The sequence below is a fragment of the Bombus pascuorum genome, chromosome 4 (assembly GCF_905332965.1).
Source record: "Bombus pascuorum chromosome 4, iyBomPasc1.1, whole genome shotgun sequence".
NCBI classification, from domain to species: Eukaryota; Metazoa; Arthropoda; class Insecta; order Hymenoptera; family Apidae; genus Bombus; species Bombus pascuorum.
Window position 1 is genome coordinate 12,870,225 of NC_083491.1, and position 27,987 is coordinate 12,898,211.

The window sequence follows — 27,987 nt, forward strand, 5'->3', positions numbered from 1 at the left end:
TTTCATAGAAAATCTACTGCATATTACGTATAAAACATAAATGTTGCGGATATACTACATATATATTACTATATTATTAAACAAGTTAGTGAAGTAAATTATCGTGTGAAACGTTAAAAATTCTATAATACTTTATACTATATAAAATAAATATAAAATGATATATACATGTATTTTATTTATAACTACGCTCACTTTACGTTTTTAATATCAGATGCAAACAAAATGAGGTTAATAAAATATGGGTGTTGAATATTAAAGTGTATTGTATATTTGGTTTTTCAGTCACGATAGGAACAACTTCCCACGTGAATACACTTCTGTACACGGAAACGTATTCATAATTTCATGTTACTATATTCTCATCAGAGCAATTCGCGGGAAAGAATAAAATATCTGTTGTTCGGTTTTTCTAACGCGGATTCCTAAAATTTATCGAAGCTTTTTAGTAACGCTAATGTCCAAAGTCACGATAAATTGTCATTTAGCGACCGAGATTATGGATACGAGCATGCAAACACCGGGATAATAGAGTATTACGATAATTACGAATGTTATTCATGTTGTTAAGCTCGTGTTAAGCTTTCTCTTTGTTCTCAGGTTGAAAGGTACGAGTAAAAAGCGATTACTATCCCACGCTGTGTAAATGTGAACTGTACGCTTAATTGAGCGATACTGATATATGTTTTTACACATCAAATATTCTATTTATATAAACTATACGCGTGGGAAATTGACACGTTTATACGAAACCATGTACATCTGAAGGCACTTTTACCAAAGTTAAGTGGAAAATACACGAGCAAAATGAAAATAATTTCTTTGATACTGTTTTTATGGTAGTAATATTATTATATTAAAGTAGTATTATATTAAAGATTTTTACTATTATTTCTATATTGATTACTTAAAATTAGTCAAATTATATATTATTTAAAATATTTGTATCCGATGCCTACATTCTGCGATATAAATATTTCACACGATTCGAAGTGTCAAAATCATAGAAGACATACGATCAGTGATTTCAGTTTAAGTATTCGATCTCTACAAACAAATTTGCGTGGAAACTGAAAATTATTTACAAGGAAAATTAATACAAAACTTATAATGTTCGATCCATTACTTAAGGAAATTCGTATTTCAAAAATCGGTTATCAATAAAAAAATATATAGGTAAAATATTTTGTTAAAAAATACACAAGTTTCATCAAGATCAACTGTTCGAAAAACTTCCTTACAAAATATCAAAATAATGATCGGTAATAATTTGTCATCATGAGAAATGAAAGTCACATCGCAGAAGTAAGAAACGGAAGGAAATAAAGACAGCTACTTATGCATGAATATTCATAATCTAGATGTTCTAATGTGTTAATTAACTAGCCAAGAGAACGGTGACTTAAAAATATAAAGCAGATTCTTGTCCACGAACATTGTCTTAGTTCATCGAACTGTTGTAATTAAGATGACTGAATGAAAATGCATCGTCACATTGGTAACAAATTCAGTAGTAAGCACCAGCATAGTCTCCTACTTATAACGCTAACGGAGAAGTGGGAAGCTGAGGGAAAACGGAGTATGTAACACTCCAATTAAGCTGAGGCATCAGTCTACAATGTCTAGAGTACTGAGCTTCACAATGAAGTCCTCCTGATGCCAGACACTGTAACGAGTTATAACGTTATAATGCCAAATACCGTATGCGGGTTCTCGCAACGTTTTCCTCGTTTTCCCATGGATCCTCCTTTGATCTTCTTACGTCCGATGAGAAATCAACAGAGGTACGCAAATACAGCTAATTATCGAACGATAATCTTGTTTTAAGAGACTATTGATTCAGATACTACATCACAGATTCAGATACTAGATCAGTTTCCCTTTGCCTCGTCTGGATAAATCGCAAATTACTATACGTCACGTATAACATGTGATGTAACATCACGTGCGAAACTTATTCACTGTAATTTCTGCTCATATATCTTCTGGCATAAATGAGTGGAATTTTGATAAAATGGTACACGTAGGTGCAATTTTACTGTGTAGCTATATATATACTTTCGGTTTTCATAAAACGTACGCTGTTCAAAAGCACAATATCGTTTGGGAGGTATAAAGTTTTTATTGTTAAAGGAAGTAAAAGAATTTTTAGTATTTTGTACTGCCGAAGCTTGATTTCAAGATCTGAGCGATTAAAATTTTTAGACTGAATTGCTGACACGAAGCGCTTAAATTCTACGTGATTGAATACTAGTGTTTAGAATAGAAACATGTTTAGAATATAATATTTGTGGTGTATCTATCATCATTTTTCTTATAGCAATGATACGCTCTAACGTTTTTGGTACTTTATCTAATATTTCGCTTCACACTGTCAAACAAAGCAACAGATCAAGATAAAAAAATTAATTTAAGACCAATATCTATGATTTCATTTTCTAATGGAATAGATAGAATTTTAAATCATCTAAAATATTCTTCATTTAATTTTGTATTTTAATATTGAAATAATTGCATTATAATGCAAATTCTTTAGAAAATAGCAATGCATTAATGTACTAGCGCTATGATTCTTAAACAATTAATTAATAATTGATAAAGTATATTTATAATCATAAAGGCAACTATGTACGGCTATGTTATTGAAAACAAAATATTCAGTTATTTCAGTATTAAAAAGAAAAAAGAAAAAATGTTCGATTGGATTGCTTGGAAGCTTCCATAAAAGCTTAGTTTGTCCTTGTTCTGTACAAAGGAAAATCCGCTCAAATTGTCAAAGCGACGAGACATTCGTCAGCGGCTGGTTGGGCGTTCATCAGCGCTTCTTATCTTGCAGAAGAAGAAAATTTTCGAGGAGGTAGGGAGACAAAGTGCTTTTTAGTGAGTCGTTTCGAGGATTAACGCTTCGTCAATCACGATGGTTTCGCTGAGACGAAATTTTTCCAAGGACTCTTAGCACGAAATCCAAACCAGCTACTTGAACAGGCCCAGGAATTTGTTTCCCCTTTTTGGTTTTCTTCCCTCCATCGTGTTCATCGTATCAAAAAGTTGTACTGTAATGTTCCATGGTATGTATATACCTCAACCATATTTTAAATGCTTCTTTTACATCATTATGCGAAATAACGTGCAAGCGGAATTATAAAGTGTATCCATACGATAGTATTAAGGTTTATTTCTATTAATTCTATTGTATTCTGAAATTTCTGTTTTCTTCTAAGAATTCAGGAATTAAATGAACATTGAACAATATTTAACATTTGTAATCGTTTGAAATATCACAAAATCGTTTATGACCAGCATGAATGTAAGAATATTCTTGTAAAATTACCAATTTCGTCATCGACATCTCAATATTGTTGAAGGTACAATTTAATTAATCCGCCCTGGAACTAGCAACTAGCTTGTATTTGTCGAAGTTTCGGATTCGGGAAAGTTCGTACTTTTTAAAGCGATTGCGAACCGATACAAGTTTGCGAGTCGCGTTTTATGTCGCGCTCCTTCGTTTTCCACTCGGAATTCATTTCGGTTATGGAGCAATTCCAGGAATTGTTGGCAATTTACGGAAACTTGTCGTTGTTCCCAGGAGGGGAGAGGCACATCGAGCCGTGAAAGAGAACTGATAAAAACTAGAGCTAAAACATTCGTAAATGCCACTTGCACCGAATTGTTGGATGGCGCCACACATTTTTATATCTGAAAACAGTCCACATGCTTTGGTACGTATGGAATTAAACAGCGGTGCAAACAGTTGGATTAATATTGTAAATTACTTTCTCTGTTATTAGTCTCTTTATATTTTTCGTGTTGAAAGTGAATTCGTGTATATTGGAGTAATTCCATAACGTGGATTGTTGTTTCATTTAAAAAATAAATACGTAAAGTAAGTAAACATTAAAATTGTATCTTAATTAATGGATATAAGAATATTGTGTACATTTTTTTGGCCTGGCATAACAATTCTTATGTTATGAATGTGAATCTAATTTATGCCAAATGTAACAGAGATGTAAGAAAGTATTATAAATTCTTCAAAACCTTTCAAGATGGACCAGCATTACTATTATAAGTCTCTCGAATAAAAGAGTTGAAACAGATACTTATAGTAGTTATTTCAGGATATCCAGGGCATATACATACAATATACATAAGTATACAGGAAAAATTTGTTATCTTATGTAAGTATTACTGAAAATGCTATTATATATATTTTAGCATTTACATATTTTATATATTATATTATTTTATTTATATAATTTTTAGCATTTTATAAATGCTATTATATATATTCTACGAAAGTCGATAACATACATCGTTAGGAATAATAATGTACCATTGTCATGTTTCGTATTTTTAGATATAAATTATTGATAAACACATTGATTTCACAAACATTTTACTTTCGTGCTTTTATTGTAAACACGTAATTCAATATTATGAAATGTTCGGTATTAAAATATATTATAAAATGTATTTTTCCTTTTGTCTTAATTAATGAAATCTTTTCTCCGCTAATTGATAATAATGTTGGCACCTTTTTTTTACAAATGTTTCCACGTATGATGAGTTTTTATTTTTCAATTCGATTGTGAATCCATTCGATGGTAGTTCTACTTTCTTAAAACATTAATAAAGATCTGTTTGGTTCCTTGACTCCATGATGAGTCATCATCTAGAATCCAAAAAGATTCTATGATTACGTGACCCGTTTGGTTACTTATGATTCAACAAATTTCATGACTTTCTACTGTAATAAATCGCGTTGACGCTATCTATTTCACATTGCGTACGTAGAATATCACATATATACACTATATATTTAACTTTGATATTTATTGACATTACTTGAGTAATCAAGAGGCTCATTAGAACGACATTACTTATCATATGTATACACTATATATTTAACTTTGACATTTATTAACATTACTTGAGTAATCAAGAGGCTCATTACAACGATTTAACGACAGTTAAAACTACCTAACAAAAAAATCGACTAATAGAAATACGTGTTTTATTACTATAGCAAATTAAATACTTCTAAGTAACAATTATAAAGCGGAACATTACGGTATTAATTAATTTTTTGTCACCAAAATTTGAATTACTGTAATATATCTACTTTGAACCGTGCAACTTATAGAATATTAATTTAATTTCGCAACATCATAAAAAACTATTTCATAAAACTCATAATTATTTTATTTTAGCAATACGAATTTATACTTTAACGGTGCCGAATATTTAATGACACTATTATTAAAAATGACTAGTAATATAAAAATAAAGTGGAAATCGGCTCGCATATTTGAGCGCTATAATTGGAATCAATTTTAATGAATCAAAAGCTTTGGAATAAATTTAAAGTCGAAGTACTTTTTACCAGCAAACCGCTTACTTCGATTCCAATTCAACGACTGCGGAGGAGTTCCTTGACGAGAGCTGATCAGAAATTCACCCGGTGTTTGTTTGTCAGCGAAACTTTTTAAGCAAAACGATCCTGACAAGGGATTCTCGAAACTACTAGGACTTTGGTCCTTTCTCGCCGTATTTCAACATAAGATCATATTCGTTCCGAATATACATTCTCTGTTCCGTCTCGTTTCAAGTCTCACGACTTTGAGACTTTCTCGCGAATAACTTTGATTGTCGATAGTTCCAATTTGCCTACTATCTCATGGACAAAAGTATCGATGTAAAAACGTATCTCGATGTTGGTAACTTTGTAGGGAAACTTTTTTTATTTTGTTTTTCCGAGGGAAGTCGTTTTCATACCTGTTTAGTACTTTCCACTGTCTTAAGTATATTAAAGCAACGTAGAAGGTGAAACCGACAAAAGTTATAGTTACGTGTTGGCGAATTTTAGAATTAATTTCTTATTGTCTCTGGTTATTGTTTATTGTTGGTTTATTATATTATATCTGGTTATTGTTTCTAAGTGTCTCTTGGTTGTTTTTACTTCATTATTAAACTTAAATGTACTTGCTAAACTTAAATAAATCCATTTCTTTTCAAGAATTTAATACTTATTTTTCAATTCTTTTTTATTTGTTACTTCAAGTTTGTCGCTAATCGTAATTACATCATTTGGTGAATGAGCTCTATGCTCTTAGAAAGTATTAGTTGCTATCGATATTTCAGAGGATTTATTTCTTGATGGGAAATCAACCTCCTTCTGCTACGATAATTGCAACGATGTCTTATAGAAAATAAAAATACATTTGGAATGCTTAAAAATATAATACGTATGCTAATAGTATATATGTGTCATTTATACAAATATGTTAATAAATTTCCACTTGAAATAATTATCTTTTTTGAGAATTTAATGTACAATGTTTCTTTATCCAACAAATAAATTCATATTATTTCGAAGGCTGGTTTCTATAATAATTCATTCTGATTCGATCACGTAACACTGTCAATGCAAATGACACTTTTGTATCTGATTTACAGTACAAAATTATTATCACATCTCCATATTACAGGAGAAAGTAGTCCTAGATTACGCAGTCAGTTAGGAAATACCTATCTTAATTACATGCGGAGCAATAATTTTCGAAATTTTCAGAATACCAAACGACAGCTATTATCTTCCGTAATTAGCTTTTGACATTCGAAATTCACCAATTAAATTCACTGCTTGGCGTTTCATTTCTATATGTACTTTCTCTAAACTGATTGACACGCAGTTTCAAAATATGCAGACTCGTTTTGTGTGAAACGCATGAATAATTAACTCAGATGTCTTTTCTTCGGTACACTTTGATCTCATAAATTCGATACAATCTACGATGAAACATGAACCCGATTTCACTCGTCGGAAATAAATCGTGACGGTATTTGCTCGATCTAGAAAATGTCTGAATATTATCTTACTTCTCTACATTGATACAATCGATTTCAAAGATTTGCCATGTTTATTTATATTTAATTAGAAATTTTAATATTTATAATTTAAGCACGAACTAAATTCAACCGCCTTCACACGATTCCTGTTGTTCCAGCTGTGTTTTTATATTAAATCGTATGTGCATAATTTATTTAAAAAAATTGAAGTTATCAAGGCGGAATAAGTTCTTTGACGTAATTTTAAAGAAAAAAATGTATTATTATATAACACAATTTTGCAAGATTGAAATTAATATATCTCGTGAACTAATAATTCTTTTACCATAAATAGCTTAATATTTTTTATAGTGAACGATGGTCTATCTCGAGTAATCCATTGAAAAGATATATGACTCCATTAACACAAAAAAAAAAAAAAAAAAATTGGCCTTCATATATCCTCTACGCATTCAATTTTTATCTGAAAAATTTTTCATATAAAAAGCAGTTTATAAGTAATTTAAGCTATACGAGTTAAGTGATTCACACCATAAATTTTATATAGTATCAATTAAATCTCTGTTAGCCTACAAACAAAATTAATATTACACGCAACGTCGTTTTGTATACATCAGCCTTCAAACTTATCCCAAAAATTTTAGTATAAGAACACATTTTTTGCAGAACTACAGGAAGTCAGTAAATATGCAAAAAACTTGGAGGGTTGTTCTTTTCAATTTTTCTCAAAGATCGCTAGGGGAAAGGAAACAAAAGCTGAAGTATTTATAAAAAAATCTTAACGAGTCTGTAATTAGTGTAATTACCGTTGCCACCATGCACTTAAGAGCTTGCGCAGTCTTAATGTCTCTGTCACTCGAAACACTGCCCATAATTCCTTTTAATATATCCTGTCTAGGAAAATGGAGAAAAGGGGTAGAAATGTAAAAAGTGGCAGTGCCGGTGCAGTATCTAGATCGAAGCTGTGAACGAGGGTCCTCTTCGGCGATTGCCAGCCAGAACGGATTACCTCTAATCTCTGACATTAGCTCCCTTTCTGCATCGACCGTGCTTTACACGTTTCTATGGGAATATGTCTCAATTTACTTTCTGCCTCCTTCTCTTCTCTTTTTTTTCCTTCTTGCCTACAGACGTTCGTCCGTGAATACCTGAATATAGAATGGAGGAAATAAATCTTTGTAACGCCTGTAAACGAGAATTCTTTGGAAGCTGCTAACTAGAAAATCGTATTAAAATAGGGTCTGAAGTTCTTGCACCCTCCTTCCCAGCGTATCCCATTATTTCATAACAAATTATGCTCTACTTTAAGTAACGCGTTTCGTATAAACTAATGCATTTGAAACAAGTTGGAAAGATAAATTGCTTCTTTAATTCAAACATAGTTTTTAATTCATCATAACTTTAATAATAATTTTAATTAATTGATTAATTAATCATTTAAAATTCAGCGAATCACACACGCAACTGATTTCCTTTTCTTAAATAATGAAGGTAGGTGACGAATATGTTCAAGATTTGAAAATTTGTCGATATCGATCGAAACTAAGTGTTATCGATTTTGCAAGGAACCAATTTCGGAGGAAAGCGGGTAAGACCAAGCGATTCATTGTCAAACGTAGTTACTACTGATTTGATAATCCAGGCTGTCGTAACGATAAGCATCAATCACGAAGTCGAGTCTCCTGTATTTGTACAATTGACAAATTTATTCTGACAAGGATTGAAAACGCGTTTATACTGTCGTGGTTTACTTCGCATCTTTATTTAGTATATTACAAATTTTATAATTGTTTCGTAATATTTATTTATCTATATTATTTTGTCATATCAATTTCAATATTCTTCTCATTAAATTGAATTATATTGTACAATCAATTATTTTATATTCTAAATTGGTTGCAGCTATTACAAATGTTCACAGTTCGTTATATTAAGTTATATAACATCTCATTATATTAAACTTAAATGATACGATCATTAAACTTAACATTTTCATATTTATTATAATTAATTAGGAATGTAATATGGAATATTATCGAATATATTATTACAACATATAATATTATAATATTAATTTATATACAAACTATGTTGGTCATTTAAACTTGTTAATTCACTGAAAATTGACTTAGTAAGAAACAGCTCCGAAAATCTTGCCACATTGCAAGGAATTAACTAAAGTTTCAAAGTGTGTTGTTATCAAAGACAGTTTGATACACGTGAGTCCTACGTACTACGTGAGAGGGATGAAAGAAACTACGTGTCTGAAACAGTGCAAGCAAGTTAATGCAAGAAAATGTAATGCAAATACAAACGACGTTACAAAGATAGATAGAATCCAAGATAAATCTGAAACTTCTTATGGTAATCTTCTTTATAGAAATATGAATGTATGATAATTATGAATAATTAATGGTTTATGTGATATTTCGTTTGCTTTCTCCAAATAATTTTTTAACAATGTCATTTTGTACTTTCTTTCATCTCGTTTCCTAGTATTTCAAGTTTCTAATTTCCTTTCTCATCTCATCAAATGACTGAATATAAATCTTCTAAAATTTAGGTCACGGACCTATTTATTACAGCATTTTGAACAAATTTCTAAACTAGAAAGAGTCATAGTCATAAAACTTTTACAGATTTCGTTCTATATAACATATATATACATATATGTAATATATATTTAATGATATATATGTAACATAAATTGCCAATTTTACGTATCACAATACCTTGGATGCAATGGCACATATAAAGATTAAAATATATTTCGAATTTTTATTTTTCTGAAATCGTTCACAATATCAAACAATATTTATAATATCCTATAATATATAGTATGCTAATATCATTATAATGTTTTGCAAAATATACATTTTACCAAAGAAATTCTACATAGTGAAATAATTACACCTGAAAAAAACTAGCCTTGACCTATGAAATATTTTTTTCGCGACCTCTCGCTTGTTTCGTGAGGACGTCTAAATGGCTAATGAAGTCTTGAATGGCTGTTCATTAATTTTATTTAACGAAATGGAAAAGATCGTGATGGAACGAGGTTAATACTACGCGAAACGTTGCGTAATTGGAAATATTAGAGCGTAAAAGATGATAGAGAAACTTTTACGGCTAATTACAGCAAATGACATTGGTGAAACGTAGATTTGGTCAATATATGTGACATTGGGTAATCGCTTGTTGTTCTTTTTAGAAAGACACATATGCGAGGACGATCTCGATCGTCAAAAAATTTGTACACCATCTTCACTCTGCCATAAATTTCGAATAAAGAACACAAGAGCGAAGGCGCTGAATCATTTTTCACGACTTTTGCGTTTATGTAACAAGCTTAACACATAAAGACGAGAATACCTGATTGCTTAGTATTACGTGGAATGCGTGGAACTTCCTGTAGATGGCCAATTTGCATAATTTAGTACATATGTTTCTATTCCTTACGAATTGTACACAAATTTTGGGTATATTGACATGATCCTGTGTTTGTGTTGATTAAATAATCGAATAACAGTTATCAATTTTGCTTGGCTATTAATCAAAGAGATTTGGGCAGTTACACGAATACTAACTTACAGTATTAGAATAACAGTATTGTAAGCAGGCGAATTATATAGGCAGGCGAATTATATATCGAAATTTCTTATATGATGATATTTATTGGATGGAAGAATCGTGGATTGAATAAATTTCCTTGAGATAGCAATAAGTATATTATAGATTTCTTAAAGTCACTAAAGTATATGCTCTGTGAATATTGGATACAATTTTACGTAAATTATAACTTATAAATATAAATATAGAACTAAAATATAAAATTTAAAAGTTTTAAATATAAAATCTAATTAAATAAAAATATAAATAAAATCATATCTAACCATAATGATCATTATTGTTATAATTGTTTTATGAACAAATTAACAGCGATTTCCGATTCGCTTCACATTAGCAGCTTTGTTGCACATTATGTTTTATGTCAAAATTTATAGAATTAATATAACCTTTTACAGATTAAACCATAGTAATAAATATTTCTCTTTCCTTTACGAGTGAGTTGACAAGTCGATTGAATTGTTGGAGTAATTATGGTACGTGTGTATGACATTTCCGACTATTGGAAACGGTACGTCATCATTGATGACATTGATTGTTTCCTATACAGATATTAAATTTGGAAGAAACATGTGAAAGTATATCAAAAAGTTGAAAATTATATTCTTTCATAGAAATTGAGAGCAATATCAATAATGTTTATTTGAAACCTCTAATCACCATTCTTTTTCTTTCATTTAACAATCATAATTTTGAACAAAAAGTACAATTTTGTTATCGAGAAAAGCAGCAGATTTGCACATAAAAATTCTCATAAATGGTAAGAGAATATATACTTAAGTTGATGTTAATTATCCTATCGTTTACTAAACAATTATGCAAAATCTATTATTCAACCATAGACACCGTAAATATCGAACGAAATATAATTTTAATATTTTACGTCAGTATAAAAGTTTGGGGGATTTTGTATCTTGCAAGTGAAAGGAGTTCTCGCGTGGCGTGTCACCGTATAAATACCGACGAATTTTTCCTCTAAGCCACAGTTCGATTCCATTTCTTAACCCAAGTACATCATGAAGACCTTCGTAGTAAGTAACAGCACCTTTATCCACATAATGAAACTAATCTAATCTAATCGAAACTAATCCAAATAAGCATTTTCTAACATACTTTCAAACTTGCATTAATTACAAAATTAATTTTCAGTTACTTGTTCTCTTCCATGTTCCCATTTAACTTTCCGTTAACTAACAGCTAAACACTTATTCGTTTTCATTAATCATTTAATCCTTTATTACTCACACACATTACATTCATTTAATCGCGCAAAATAACTATTTAGATAAAAAATGCGATAACATATATTTCCTTTCAGGCTTCTTTACTCGTCGCTTCACTTATCGTCGTTAGCGCAAGTGAATCCGTAAAGAAAGTGCAGAAACGTGGTCTTATCGGTGGCAACCATGGCTTTGGCGCATCGGGCGAAGTAGCTTCAGTTGACTCCGGATACCTCCCACCTGTATCTTCCGTAACATCTGTCAAGAAACCCTACGTGGTGTCCTCCGCTCCAGCCTCGTCCTATGGTGTCCCAGCGTCAGTGTCATCTTATTCTGCTCCAGCGCCAGTTTATGACGTTCCAGTCTCTGCACCAGTTCCATCCTATAGCAGCTCTGTTTCGTCAGTAGTTCCATCCTACACCGCTTCCGTCTCCGCTCCTGTTTCTATTCCAGTTCACGCTCCTGTTTCTGTTCCATTCCACGCTCCCGTCTCTGCCCCAGTCGCATCTTATGGTGTCCCCGTTGCTGCACCTCTTCCATCTTACAGCGCCTCCGTCTCAGTACCAAGTTCAAGTTATGGTGTCCCTAGTCTGTCACCAGCACCAGTTCACAGCAGCCCTGTTCTAGCTGCTTCGGTACCTTTGTCCGTGGGATCCGTCAGTGTACCTAGCACTTCTTATGGTGTACCAAGCTCCGTTGTTCATTCCGTGCCCTCTGTGGGAGTCTCATACAACTCAGCCAATTATCCAAGTAGAAATTATGGAGTCCCGTCAAGCTACGTTTCTGGAGGTGGACTTTCATTGGATTCTTTCAACGTGCCCAGCAAAGTTTATGGAGTACCTAGCTCAGGTAGCTATAGCAGTGGATACTCTAGTGGATCAGTATCAATTTCATCGTCGGGCAGCTTGGCATCGAGCTCTGCTCACGCAGCTTCCAATGATGGATATTCGTACCCTGCACCGTCGAAACAATTACTTCTCTAAATTGAAATTATATTGTCATGTGAAGTCAAAATGCAATGCAAAAGGAAAGTTTTATGAAGTTTTATATTGCATTTAATTGGTCGCAAGAAGCTCCACAATATGTAGTGTTATATATTTCACAATTAGAGATGAATCGTTGAGTTCCTTTACAAAATTATGATCGTAGTTTATAAATTCGATAAATAAATTGACTGTTCGCACGAAATTGTATTCTTCGTAAACTTTCGATACATGTGGTTTACGCAAACGATTGTACAATTCTTTATATATTTGAATAAAAAAAGTTGTACTATTTTCAATTTATGTTTCAATACTTTCCAGATCCTCAAATATAGTTTCCGTGTATTCATTTTGAACGAGGAAGAACGTTTTACCCTATCACGTAATTTTTTATAACTTTGTCATTGCTTGTCATTCACATATTATGATATAATATAATGTATAACTTACACGTTTATGGATTACTTTAATTTTCATCTCGCTCTTAAATCTTTATACATAAAGATGCAAATAAGTTCTTTCTTAATATAAATTTGAATGCTAAAAACGATAAGATAATCAAAGAAATATGAAATCCGTAAGATTCCATGAAGTTTGTATGTTCATTGAAATTTTCATTTAAATTGAGACAGGAAAATATTATCTTTTAGTATGATTTCATATGATCAGATATCCTGTTGGGAAACACTCAACACGTGTGAGAACTTTATCCTACAAAATCGTAATAAATAAGATTACTATTAATAGAATTATTATCGATTCTATAATCTTATTGGAAGGGATATAAATTTTGTATGCTCAAAAATTCCATGACATAAATTTTTATACAATCTTACATTACAGATCTTCTCAAGTAAACGGGCTTAATTCTTAAACTTTAAATCGTTAAAGATGGCTATAATCGTGCGTCGACTAAACCTGAGTATAGTCGATGAAATTTCAAATTAGCTAACCCTCATCACTCCAATACTGTCAGTTGGAGTAGCAAGCTTGCGTTTGGCAACATTGCTGCCAGTTCGAGTGATAAGGGTTAACAACCCTGCTCGAACATAGCATACTTTAGTAACCTTAGGCTAACTAAATATTTTTCTACGATTATTTTGTCCAATTTGCATATTATTACACTCTGTTTACTGCAAAATGCAAACTGACGACTCAACTGCCCTGTACAGTGACTGACAACCAGCTTCATCGTAGCAAAAGAATTAAACCGCAGACGATGATGGCTGGAACATTTCTGAGTTATATGTATAATTTTTGGTTTACGTTTGTATCATTATTTTACACAATTATATACACAGTTTTATTTTTTAAAAGACAGATACGGTTAGGAATAATTTGTAGGTACGAGTTCTATTTAAAAAATATAATTTATACATGTAGTTTCTTTTCTACCCTAATTTCAAAAACTGCAATTATTTATGTATTTTTGTGTATCTAATAAAGAAATCTTATAAAATATAAACCATGGAAACAGAAAAATGTGACCCAGTCATCCATCATCCACGATTCTCTATCCAAAAAATGCGAATAGTCAGAAAGCAATCTAGAGTTCAACAATCGTAATCAGACTTCGCACAAAGTTAGATTTTAGACGCGTAGATTCACGACGAAACAAAGCGAAATATAACATCAATTAGAAGTTTCAATTCAGTTTGTATTAACTAGCTTATGCGTATATTAGATATGCTATTACAAGCTATTTCAAGTCACCCTTAGTTCTTCGTCCCCACTTCTGGCAATCACCCTTCGTATCCCACTGGAAAGCCCGCGGTTGTGTACTTTTTCAGTTGCCTACCGCCATCTTCGTAACAGTATCTGTAGTCATGGGAGATGTATGTGTCACGCTCGTACTTCACCAACTTCTGCGAGTTGCCTTTTCCGCGAAGCTCAAGCGCGCACTCACACGAATGAACCCGCGCGTGCACGCGCGAACATCGAGGCGAAAGCGCGAGAATATACTTGTCATGTGTACTCCTGTCCACTTTTTGCCAGAAAACTGGCAGTCACGCACTATTTTACGACTTCTGCCTGGTATCTGAATTAACCGGAGCTTTTCTAGCTACGAGGCCAGCCTTGTATGCATCCCTTCCAGAAACGAAGAACATTCCTTGTATGTTGCCCCCGGGTTTACAATGTCGTTAAACTACCGTCTCTGATATCACTTCGTGCGCTCGTACACACGTGAAACTGGCTCTATCCGAGCTTCGAACGAAGAAATTGCGAGATTAGACGTAGAAGCCGGAAGTTTGTTTATAAACTGACCTGAGACGAGAAACGAAGCGGGAGACATTCTCCTAGAACGGTGTACTTCTGTTTGCACAATTTTAAATAAGTCTGTTACAGATGCGCTATAAAATAGTAGATATGGATTATTACCATACATTTCTAAATGCAGGCATTAAATGTCAAATATTTTTACATTTTTGAAAAAATTAATTATTTTTAAATTTGATTATTTTTTGTATGAAGATATTCAAATTCTTGTCCATTATACATATTGGTTAGCTATTAGAAATTTGATGAACATAATGAAAGGAAAGTTGTCATTTAGATCATTTATTTCTAGTATTTATATACACACGTACATACATAATACAGTGACAATAATATATTATTATGTTAATGATTAATGTATGCATATTTAACCACTAATTATTGAGTATAACTAATATATGGTTGTAAGGATTGAAATAACGGTTGAAGTGTGGAAGCTACTTTATTACAGATTCATTAATATGTGCTCATTAAAATAAAGCCTTTCCTCTTTCCTTACAAATATTTGTACGTCATTTCCAATTCGTCTGCGATATTTGCAGCAGTAGTTATAATTAAGAGAACCTGCATGTAGAAGATTCGAAAATAGGTATCTGGCTATAGTATACACGTAATGTATAAAATACAAGATATTAGTAGTCAATTATACTTAGCAGTTTTTGTTTTCATTGTTTCTTTTTTTTTTTTTTTTTTTTTTGTTTGAAAAACCTCGATGAAGGTTTATATATATATTCATATATTTAATTATATAATTCATATATTATATATATATATTCATATACATTACAGAAATTGTAAATTGCAATTTAATTATTGAAATAAACACAAATAAATACACCGTCGTAATACAATTTATTATTATGGTTTATGGTAATTAATGAATTCTTTCTACCCTCGAAAGTATTTAGTGTCCTATTTACATTAATATCCTTAATGTTTATCACGCAGTAAATTTTACTTTAATTATACTATTAATACATTTTCTTTTGACGTGGTCTTCTCTGATAATTCAGTTCTTCAAATTCTTCTATTTATGTCCTTCGTTGATCAATCCGTATCTTCCTCTTGTAATATTTTTAATAAAACACGTATATTCCACGTTTCTGTATTATATGCTTTTTAAATGATCATTTGCAACTTTCTAACCAACATTTTACTTTAAGTGATTAAAGGGGCACTACGTAATCTAGTTAAATTAGAGATAACTACACCCTTGGACAAAAAGATAGCACATGTGTGCTATCATTAATTTCTCATAGATAGAGTCCGAATTTCCCAAGTTTGACGAATGGCATATAAACAGTACCTTGTAGTAATAAGGTATATGAGCTTGAAACTGTATCTTCGCTATTCCTCTTGTATTTATCAACAATGATTGTGAAATCCGGTCGGCGAAATGATAGCACACTTTCAAAAGTTGTAGTGTTTATTATCTACTAAATTGTACAAAAATAAAAAACCTTTTAAAATTTAATAATGTGTGGATCCTCCCTTATTCTCCACCACCTCCAGCATTCGTTTCGGCAAAGAACGATATAGTTTTCTAATATAATCCAGCGATATATTTCTCCATTCCTCTTCAAGGCACTTTTTTAACTGATTAATACTTTCAAATTGCCTATTTTCTCTATAAACGGCATTGCTTAATTTACTCCAACAGTTTTCGATTATGTTTAAATCGGGGGAGCATGCAGGCCAGTCCAAAACTGCAATATTTTCTGTTGAAAAATATTCTTTCACAACCTTAGCGGTGTGAACTGCAGCATTATCTTGCTGAAAAATAAAATCTTGTCTCGCAATATGTGTTGCGTACTTTGCAATTTGATTTTGTATCAAATTACGATAGGTTATAGCATTCATCTTGCTGCGAATTGATATTAAATCAGTCTTTCCGTTATACCCAATACCTGCCCAAAGCATAATGCTACCTCCACCCATTTGACGCCGTATTTGTGACAATTTTTTTTTTCTTACATCATGATAGTAAAAATTGAATCCATCTGGGCCATCTAAATTAAATCTTTTTTTATCTGTAAATATAACTTTCCTCCACTTCTTGTTCCACCGTATATGTTCTTTTGCAAAATATAATCGATGCTCCTTGTGAATCTGCTTTAGAGCTGGTCTTCGTTTTAATTTCATCCGCTTTATGTGCGCGGATTGTTGTAGTACACGTCTGACATTCCGAGGATTAGTTTTTACGCCAACTTTTTCTGCAATTTCACGTGACGTGAGAAGCGAATTTGACGCGGCACGTAAAATTGCACGTTTTTCACGAGTACTAATCGCGGAAGGTCTCCCACTGCTTTTTTTTGTTCCATAATTATTTACATCTTTCAGTAAATTATAAATGACTTTCCGACTTCTACTGAGAACTTTTGCAATTTTAGAAATAGTAAAGTTTTCTTTCTTTAATTTCAAAACTGTTTGAATCTCTTCACTATTTAGCTGTTTTCCACGTCCCATTGTTTGAATCGAAATTTGTAAGGTTTCTAATGAAATTCTTCTACTTTTCACTACGTCTACACCACTCAGAATACACAGAAATACTAAGGAATGGAAACAAAATGCTTGGTGTGCTATCATTTCGCCGACCGGATTTCACAATCATTGTTGATAAATACAAGAGGAATAGCGAAGATACAGTTTCAAGCTCATATACCTTATTACTACAAGGTACTGTTTATATGCCATTCGTCAAACTTGGGAAATTCGGACTCTATCTATGAGAAATTAATGATAGCACACATGTGCTATCTTTTTGTCCAAGGGTGTACATACCCAATGGTAATGAATAAATACTTCGCTAACAATATTTGCAAAGGCATTATTTTATTACTTAGATGGAACAGACATTGGCAATTTGAAATGCGTACATCGTAGAAGCTAATTGTAAACATTTATCTAACGTGAAGGATTTAGGGCCACTGTAAATTTATTCGCAAGACCCCTGCTTAATTACACAGATTCCAAAGCATCATTAGCACCCTCAGTATTTAAGCTACACTGGAGAAGGCGAAAGTTTCAACTTCGGTCTAAGTTTTACAGATTTAGCTATACAAGTTGCCGGGCGAAATACTTTCAATATAATAAAGTTTAATTATTAATCCATCTGTTTTATTTAAATTGAATCTTTTCTATACATAAATGAATTGTACTTTCGAAATTTGAACGCGTTTGGATCAGGATGATGCTTCTCAAATGGTAATAGCAATATTACAGAAATTATTAGATTCGCAATCAGACTAATTGAAAGACTAAACATGAAGGAAAAGGACTGTAATTTCGGGACAAGTTAATATTAATTAAATTTACTGTGGTAAAGACACAGATTTGACTCTATCTTATTATTATATTCTAAAATTATGTGAATATCAGATTTTAATCTCTCTTTTTAAACAAAAACATTACTTCAAAATTACATTAATTTAATTTCAACTCAAAAAATTTCAAAAATACATACATTCCTTGGCCACTTACATATACATAGATTATTAAAGGATTCATTTTGATCCGTATGTAACGCACGAAATTATAAAATTCCGTATATCAAGCGGGAAAATTTGAAATGATATGTAATGTAGCAGAACGAAGGTGAAAAATTGTTACGGTAACGAGCGTGAGCTGATACAGCGAACTGTGCAGTGTAAAGTGTTAATGACACGAAATGAAAACGATTCGTCTGAGACTAGTAAATCACACCGGTGAAATACACTAACCGCCTGGCCATTTAATTACATACAACGTTGCCGTAGCATCGCAGCGTCAAACAGCCTGGCACAGTGGATCGTGCATCTAAATTTTTGCTTTGGACTTTATATCGGCAGTTAACGCGGATGATATACACGCATAACGCTCATCCAACGATGCCCACTAGCTTTTTGTAACCGGCCACCGGCTTAAGCTGTAACTACTAGCTCAACTTTTATACTGGTCCACGAACCTGCTATTTACGATCGCTATTTCGCAGCATCGCTAAGCGCGTTATTCTATGCTTCACAGTCCGACAAATCGCCAGTTAATGTTGATTTTTCTGACGTTCTTGTTATTCCATGATCGAAGTTACAGCACAATAAATATCCAGTAGAAGACATTCTCTGAATGGTCATCATTGATTTTTATGAAAGTTTCAAGATTTATATATCAAACTGGCAAGAATCGAAGATGCACTTTTTCAGTAGTGATAACTTGAGCTTATAAAATGAAACTTGTTAATCCTTGATTCATGGTTATTCTGATTTTTGTTTCTAAAAGTAGCAGAACCGATATACGTAAAGAGGTCTAGCAAGATTATGATGCAAAAGGTAATAGTTCCCACCCTGACGAAGAATTTTAAACGTAATTTTTTGTTTCGTCCAGATTGCTAAGTTATTACTACAAATCATGGTTTCGAACGTATATTAAAAACTTAGGTGCATAAAACACATATATATATATGTTTATACAGTATATACATAGTGTATATATATGTACTATATATATATATTCGTTGAATTTTTAATTCATACATAGCTATGTATTAGCGTATACGTATTTTAATATCCATAATTTTTAGTAGGTGAATGATATACATACGTATATAAGTATGAAAAATTAAAATAACACGAATCAGAATAGGGATATGTTAATAAATGTGTATTTAATATGCATTTAAGTGAACTTTATTAGTTCTTTTGTTCTTAGTTCAAGCATTGCAACATTTGTACGTAATTATTACGTTTATATCAATTTATTTTCTCATTAAGTACGAATGAACAACGTGGAGTAGATTAAAGGCAAGTAGAAATACAAACTAACAAGATAGTTGCTTGTAGGATAATTGCCTTGTAGATTGTAAACTAATGAACTAAATTACTTCTGAAATGCAGTTAGATCGCTTAACTTTTACTTAAGAAAACTCATTTTTTATGGCCTCTGCTGTTCCCCAGCTTGTTTTCTAAGTTTGTTTTAGTTGGCGACAGCGTGAATCACTTTCCTTGGAGATGTTGTCTGTTTACATCCTAAGGAGAGAAAGAGCGTTGAAATGAATTAGCTAATTACTATACTCCGTTATGACGTCGAATTAATGAAGTATTGGCTGTTATTTCATCGTCATAGGAATAGGCAAGCTGACAAACATAAATTTCATTACGGATAGATATCTAATTAATTTTGTCTAACAACATTTTCATATATACTATATAAATAAAAAATATTTTTGAAAATATGATTCAAGGGAAACTCTAAATACAGGTAGTGTCTAATTGTAAGATACCATTAGAGATCTGTAAGATGTGATTTGCAATATGTGATGAGTTTCTAGAAGAAAAATAGAATCTAATTATTGTGCAAGAATTTAACACCTCGTAGAAGTGACTAACAGATCGGATACGCAACACTTGAATAAAATATATATCAATTCATGAGGTTATGAGTATTCTGTGAAGCTGCAAGGAGTAAGAATATATCGAATTTCTTTTGTGGAAACGAAAATAAATTTCTGCATTTCAAACTAAAACTATTGATTTCCCGTTCTACCTTTATTAAGCATTTTTCATTACTACCAGTTAATATCACATGATTTCAAGATTCTGAATCTTTTCTTATTGAAAGAACTTGTACTTTAATTATGAAAAGTCGGAAAATCGATATTCATAAAATTTATTTACGGCACCTCGTGTTATATAAATCTAAAGTCGATGATATATTAGAATGACTGTTGAAATGTTTGTAAAACGCATAAATAACGTGAACAAATTATAAGCTCAATAGTATAAAAATATTGTAAGTATAAGATATGAATGAGATATTATTATAAATTAATAAAAATTATATTAATACATCTTAAATAATAATTTGAATAAAATATAACGTATCATCCATTAAAATACTATTTCGTAATTGATTCTTTCGCATTGATGGATATGATTGCATGTAACTTGTTCTGGCCTTTTAAACGTAGATCCTCGACCAATAGATGTCGCCAGCTGTACAAAAGAGTATAGTGCTCCAGAGAAGTTCGATAAAAAGATTGAAAAATGCATGTGTCTAAAACCACATTTTATTAAGTGAAAGTGACGAATTCTTTTAACATATTAACGATTACTATTAAAACAGAACAAAAATCATTATAACTTGGAAAATATGTCGTGCAATCAATAGCTCTTAATACGTAAACATAATTTATAAAGTAATATATATGTAAGGATGTTGAAATTATCAGATCTTTAGCTTTAAGACGAAAGTATATTATCGAAAACATATTGTAGCTCTAATTCTTAATAAATTGCGTCAAAACATTTATTTTCTATGCTATCGTTATGTAATTTCTACCCAAATACTGACATCTAAATGGTGTTATTGATAAACTATCACTGCCTAATAAAAAGCTGTTTTTTACTACTATTGGCTTACACGTAAGGCTGTAGATCTAGTAGCAGCGACACAGGCGTTTTCGAACGACATAACGCCACATGGGAACAGAACGCATGGTTTTATTGATTGTTTTGAAACAGTAAAATACACCGTAAACACCACGTCACCGTACTCGTAAACAATAGATCGGTATTCGTATAAGAGTTGCAGGATAGAACGACTGACGAACCAATCTGTTTAAATTTATTTTCGAATGGAATCAGCGTGGTGCGGAATGCGTGAACGTGACAGGTAACGTGATACAAATTCAGAATGGTAAGTGCACTTGAAAAAATCTGCCGGAAAAATTGATTTCAATCTCACAGGGAGAAATGAGCACGTACATGAAATATCGACGAAATTATGTCACTGCTTATCACCTTTCAATTTTCTGCTCTCTGTCCTGATACGTGAAAACGTAAAAGTAATATTAATATTTTATATTATCTATATTTTAATTGTGTACTATTTTATACGTATTAAATTTAATGTAATGTGAAAGAGATGTAGATGATTTATTAAACATGGGGACGAGTAGAGAAATGGATGTTGTTTCTCATTATCATCGTTTCTGATAAATTTAATTTATTATTATATTATGATTTTGCTATTAAACTTCTTCCGTATAAGCTTTTATTTCCACTACGCTCCATCATTGTACAGATTAGAGATAAAACAAGCATTTAACTAGAATCCACGGGGAATATATAAGTTTTACCCTACTCCATACATATGTAGTGATTGCTTAGGTTCAGAGGTCACATTTTATCATACGCAGTCAACTATCACAGTGCACGAATTCTATATATTCAAAAGGAAACCCCGAGAACACTTAAACAGAGATATTGCATTAAACCATTTATTTGTGCAAAAATGATTTAACATTTGACAATCATATCGTTCAATTTAATTTACATAATCCATTTTATAATTTTTATAACTTAACACAGAATAGTCAATAAATTTATACCATTAAGTCTAATCTAAGCCTATCTAACTTCCAATAGAAACACTGAAAAAGTATTGTTTACTATAATTGTGGATTTTAGTACAAGTTATACTGTTACGATTTTTAACATAAATTTTATTTTTCTTTTTTTCGCACAGTGAATAATCTACGAACATTTCAAAGTCTCGAAATTACAATAAGAATCATTGTTTAAAATTATAATCATTAAATATTTAGACAAGTGGAATTTTGTAAATTCTAAGTTGCCTAGTTAATTTTTTCGGAAGTTTAATATATTAGACGTCATCACAGGATCATATAAGCACATCGAAGGTGTCACACGAAGCAAATCCATTGTCTGTCTCGTAGTAATTTCCCATATTGCGGAAACGAGTTAATATATTGACAGGTAACTCATCTTTCAATCTCATCCCTGGTCCAAAAGCAAATTACTCGACCGAAGCGAGGAAATAGCGAGGTCTGCATTGAGGGGGTCCTTCGTGTCCATGGCACGCGATGTCATATCACGTTATTGAGAGCTACTTGTCACTCCCTGCTTTGGCGTCATAGCAGGACAGGACGTCCATGCGGATCATTCAATTAATTCCATCTTTACTCGCATAAATACCGACGATAACCGTAGGAAAGTTCTGTACGTCTACCATTGTCACTTGTCATTTGAGCACCATGTTATGAATGTGAACGGCGAGACATCTAAACACGAATGCATCTAATTATATCTGATATTTAGAAATCACCTACATATCAGTTGTGTTAACGGATCACTATTCACACGACTGCATTCATTAATTATATGTAAAATGAAAACAGTGACATTTACCTATTCTGTTCCTAATTTCTGTAATATGAAATGTTTTAGAAACTAGTAATTAGTCCATTTTCTATTTATATTTTTTATTAAAAATGACGAATATAGCTAACTGATGTACATAATAATTAAAAAATTTATAATTTGCAGAAATTTGTCGTGTGTGATGTATAACATCGGATGTTCTTAAGAATGATTTTAAATAAAATTAATATAATTTTCTAAATGTTAGTATACATTTAAAAAGCAATATGACTCCAATCCCCTTAAATTCACTACGCCATACATGTAATTTTTCTATGTATATGTTTGATATGTTTGATGCATTATGAAACATGAAAATCCGCAAAGCAGAATCTTTGACATTCTATCAGTTCATTTTTATGAAAAAGTTCCTATTAAAAGGCTTTCCTAGATTTTCAAAGTAGCAAGTTACTTTCATACATTTTATAAACTGAATATTGCATTAAATATGATAACTACATTATTATTAGTAATACCTTGCTCTTATCCTATAACGTTACGTATTATAACAATTTCATTCACAAAGGAATTTTTGTGAACTGTATCAATAGTACAAATTCTGAATATCATTCATCATCAATAGATAATTTTGAGAAAAAAAAAATCTATATTTCTATGCAGTGGAACGTTGGATAATGGGCTCTTTCCCTGTCACATTCACTGCTTGATGCAATTTAATTTTGTTTGAACGTAATATAATAGGCAGTGTGCGAGCCATTTATGTGGCAGGGTGTTATAGATTATTGGCTCGACGGGTCGTGAGTCTCATACCATTTCTGTTAGGCATTCATTTATAAATGCCACAATTCTAACAAAGACCCTGATTGCGATGTTCGTAGATAGTCATCGATGCTAACTCTCCTTCTCCCTAGCGTAATGCGTTCTGGGCGTGTGCACGGCACGAACATCGCTACTTGAAATCAACTTACCGCTCTATCTGTTCAGCGCCCTCGTTAAATTCAAACAATAGCCTTTCTTTTATTTGTATACGAATACGATTTCTGGATTTGCACATATAAGAAGGTCCCACAAATGAGAAAATGATTTTTACCGAATACTTTCTACCGTATCAATTTATAGTTACCGTATCAAATATATAGTTTTGAAAAATTATCTAAGAATTATTCAACTATATTGTTTTCTAATATTATTACGCGATCTATTGGGTTGTGACATAAATGAGCCTCTCAGAAACCAATTCTGTTTATTAATTTCGTAATTTCATTATACAAGCATATGATTAATATACAATTCACAAGAAACAAATGGCCATTCTATTCCTACGTTGACCCTGTTACGAAATTATCAATCACACGGTGCTCAATAGTTAACAAAGTTACAAACTACTAAGAACCATTAATACCACTTTTATTACTTATCTATATTACGTTTAATTTGACCCTAGTCTATTACTAACTTTCCAAAACGATCCAATATTATTCCGTGAAATTTCATCGTTCGAATTATAGAATTCTTACAGATCGAATATATTTTAAGGCAACGTCTTTTGCTGGACTATAAAGCTACCGTTTTTGCAGTGTAATGTACCCGTGTCGAACTAGAGAAAGAACGAGCAGGAGAAAAGAAAAGAAAGAGAGGAAGAAGAACGCGGCTGTTGCATCGTGGCAGCGCAGGAGCGCATCAACAGGATCTCGCTGGTCCAAGTTGCTTCAACTACCAGTAGTGGGGATGATAGAACACGTGGTGGGGATATGCCGGTTAATGGAGTGGGGACACGGCACGAAGAGACGAGTGGAGCTCCCTCTGGCGAATGCCTCGCGTCAGTCGAGCCGTGTATCGCGTCGCGGTGATGTCGTGTTGTAGTTGCGTATTTCGCGTATCTTGTTTCGAGCACTGATGACGCTTTGCTTACCGTGATTATGAGCGACGTGAATTCAGTGAAATCAAGTTCGACATATTGTTCCCGATATGTTTTGAAAGCAGTGAGAAGGAGCAGCGCGCGATAGAAATAACAGGCAGGTTTTATTGTGAACGCTGGACCGCGTGCTTTCCGACCGTGTCGGTCTTTCCTCTTTCGGAGTTTTCAAGGTTACGGTTTCAATACCGGCACGAACGATCCCGAAGACCGCCGTTTCTGTCTGCGGTTTCGGTCGTCCTCTCTCTGTCACTCACGTGTCCCTGTCGCCCATTCTAAAAAGAAAAAAGAAACTGGAATATAGCAACTCGTGTAATTTTAACGTTCGTCGATTTCTATTTCACGCGCGTAACTTGATATTTCCATGAATTTGTATCGTTTTTTCCCACCTGTACATACGTGATGTGTTTCTTGTTTACTGCTCCATTCAACTAGTTCCTCGTTGAATTTCATCGGAAACAGTGAAGTTTTACTTGTAAGCAAAAGAAAGTATTTCTAACAGGAAATCGAAGAGAGGTTACGTTAACGATATAACATTACTGGAGCGAAACTGTTGGTAGTTTCGTGAGAAGAGACTTCAAGGTCAGGAAGGAATAACCACAAGAGGGACGTGTCGGTATCATAATAGTGTTGGAAGAAAAGAATTCTTACGATTCGACTGAATGTAGATTAGTGTATGTTCTGTGATTAAAGCCATATTGTTTGTTTGACGTCTTCCATTCTTCTGTGAAAGGTACGCCAGTATACATTGAAAACGTGCGAGTTTGTATTATCCTTCGAACAAAAGTGCTACGAAAATCCCTAGCATTCGAAGTACGTATAAAGTAATAGTGGTAAATATCTGATAAATAAAAGATTTCTTATTGCGCGTGCTACATTATATAGGCTATAAACAAAGCCAATACCTAGCAGGTCGCGCGCAATAACATTCGTCAGTTGTAATTTGGTGTTCCGAATCGAGACACGTGCGTTTGAATCGATTGCGTTTAAAAGGATTAATACCTTGGATCGGTTGAATTTCTCTGCTATTCTCTCTTACCGACCGAGAAGCGTGCTTCGTGAAATAGAACGAGGCAGGGACACGGAGTACAATTACCCGCGTTTTTCTTTTAATTCTTAACTGTGCAGCGAGAGAGAGAGAGAGAGAGAGAAAGAGAAAGCGACTCGTAGCAAAGCAGAGGTTCGCTTAGAAGCGTTCGAAACGAGAGAGAGATCGTATCGGCGCGTCGAACCAGTTCGATCGTCCGCGCCTCGTAATGAGCCGGGGCACCGCACGTTGAAGATCGAACGTGACCAGTGCAGTAACCCTCCTCCCCCTCGCGCGCGTAGTCGATCGGTATTCTCGAAGGAGCCGTTAATCGAGGGTACCGCCCATTACAAGAAAAAGCAATCGGACCCGGGATCGGTTTCAGGCCGATTCGATAGCGAATATCATACGTGACTTCGTTCTTTCCCTGAAGACGTCGTCGTCGATCCGCATTCTTTCGAAGATGTCGCGGCGCGTAGTTTCGAGACAGAGCGCATAGGCAAGGAGGAGACAAGGACAGAACGGGACGAGATCTCGGAAAGGAAGTCGAAGGGAGAGACACGTGTACACGAGAAGAGAGAGAGCGGCGGGGGCGTGATAAAGCCCTCGCACTCCTCGCCAACGACAGACATGACGATGGCTAGCAACATTGTGGTTGAGTGGCTGCGCTCGCTTCACTTAGGCCAATATTCCGAGTCGTTCATCGACAATGGCTACGACGACCTTGAGATTTGCAAGCAAATCGGTGATCCCGATCTGGATGCGATCGGAGTGTTTAATCAAACGCATAGAGCTAGATTACTTCAATCGGTGAAGACACTGAGAGAAGAGGGTGCTGCGAGCGTTTACTTCACCTTAGAAGAAAGCAACGATTGTTTGTGCGACAATGTCAGCTCGAAATCTTCTAGAACGTCTTCTGAGAGACCGCTCAGCGATAAAGAAGCGCAGAGGGCTTCGCCAACTGCCAGCTCTTCGAGCGGTGGTCAGGAATTAACCAAGTTCGCGGACGAGTACGAGGAGGGAAAGGCGGAGCTCGTCAGAATCCCAAGGATGCAGCTACGGGTGCTGCTGCAGGAGAAGCTGAGGCACGACGGCATCAGGCTGGCTTGTCAACCTTACACAACACCGGTAAGTCAGCTTGTCCTTTTTTCCTTTTTGTTCGTTTTTCTTACCCTTTCTCTCCCTCTTTCTTTCTCTTTATGGACGTAAATTTTCTTCATCGCTATACCTGACTATTACGTTTAAGACAAAGTTAGTTATTTGCTTGCTATGGTAAAAAATGCCGCGAAAAAATTTACGGCTAGAAGCTCGGTACGATATAAGATGAGTTACATGGAATTCACGGAACTTTATCATCCTCGGAAGTATCTCGCTTTTTGATTTCTTTCTCTTCTTCCCTGAAATTTCTTTCACGTTTTTATTTTTAATTCCAACCTGTCATTGACTAGCTCATCTATAGCTTGTTGTAATAATAACTTTGCGATTTTTTTCACGGACGTTTACGAGGTAGTTTATTTCTTTCCTAGTTTCTTTTTTATGTGTTATCTTATTTTATGTTAGATTATTACGATATGCATTGTAATCTCGTATTAGAGATATTTTGTTACAAATGGATAAAATAGAACTTGACGTACTCTTTAGAAACAGAGTATGTTGAGCGAAAGAAGTAAATTTATAAGGGAAGGCCGAATTTGTCATCCTTATTAATTGTACGCAAATAACAAATCTATTTTTCTGAAACGATTGAAATGACTAATTCTAACAATAAATATAATTTATGGGATAAAATAATAAATTTAATGTATATATCTATGATTCTATGATCGAAGTTAATAGAAAAGGCAGATTTATAAATTATCGTTAATTATATTAACGCTATAATATTTTTGGTTATTTATGATCAATATCGGAAATACGAATCGAATTATCAAAT

At 33.2% G+C, this 27,987-nt stretch overlaps 2 protein-coding genes across 3 annotated transcripts in view; both read left to right on the top strand.

Annotated features, from left to right (window-relative positions):
* The first annotated feature begins 11,376 nt into the window (after positions 1–11,376).
* LOC132906235 (uncharacterized) lies at positions 11,377–12,799 on the top strand. The gene is made up of 2 exons (XM_060958236.1): positions 11,377–11,507; positions 11,795–12,799. The coding sequence occupies exons 1-2, from the start codon at positions 11,493–11,495 to the stop codon at positions 12,677–12,679; spliced, it is 900 nt and encodes a 299-aa protein (XP_060814219.1). The 5' UTR covers positions 11,377–11,492; the 3' UTR covers positions 12,680–12,799.
* Positions 12,800–24,901: 12,102 nt separating this feature from the next.
* Positions 24,902–27,987, top strand: part of LOC132906234 (SAM and SH3 domain-containing protein 1-like) — a 376,602-nt gene continuing 373,516 nt past the window's right edge. For both annotated transcript variants that reach the window (XM_060958233.1, XM_060958235.1), the window contains exon 1: positions 24,902–27,182. In XM_060958233.1, the coding sequence (XP_060814216.1) occupies positions 26,685–27,182 (498 nt within the window). In that variant the 5' untranslated portion in view covers positions 24,902–26,684. The remainder of the gene's footprint in view (positions 27,183–27,987) is intronic.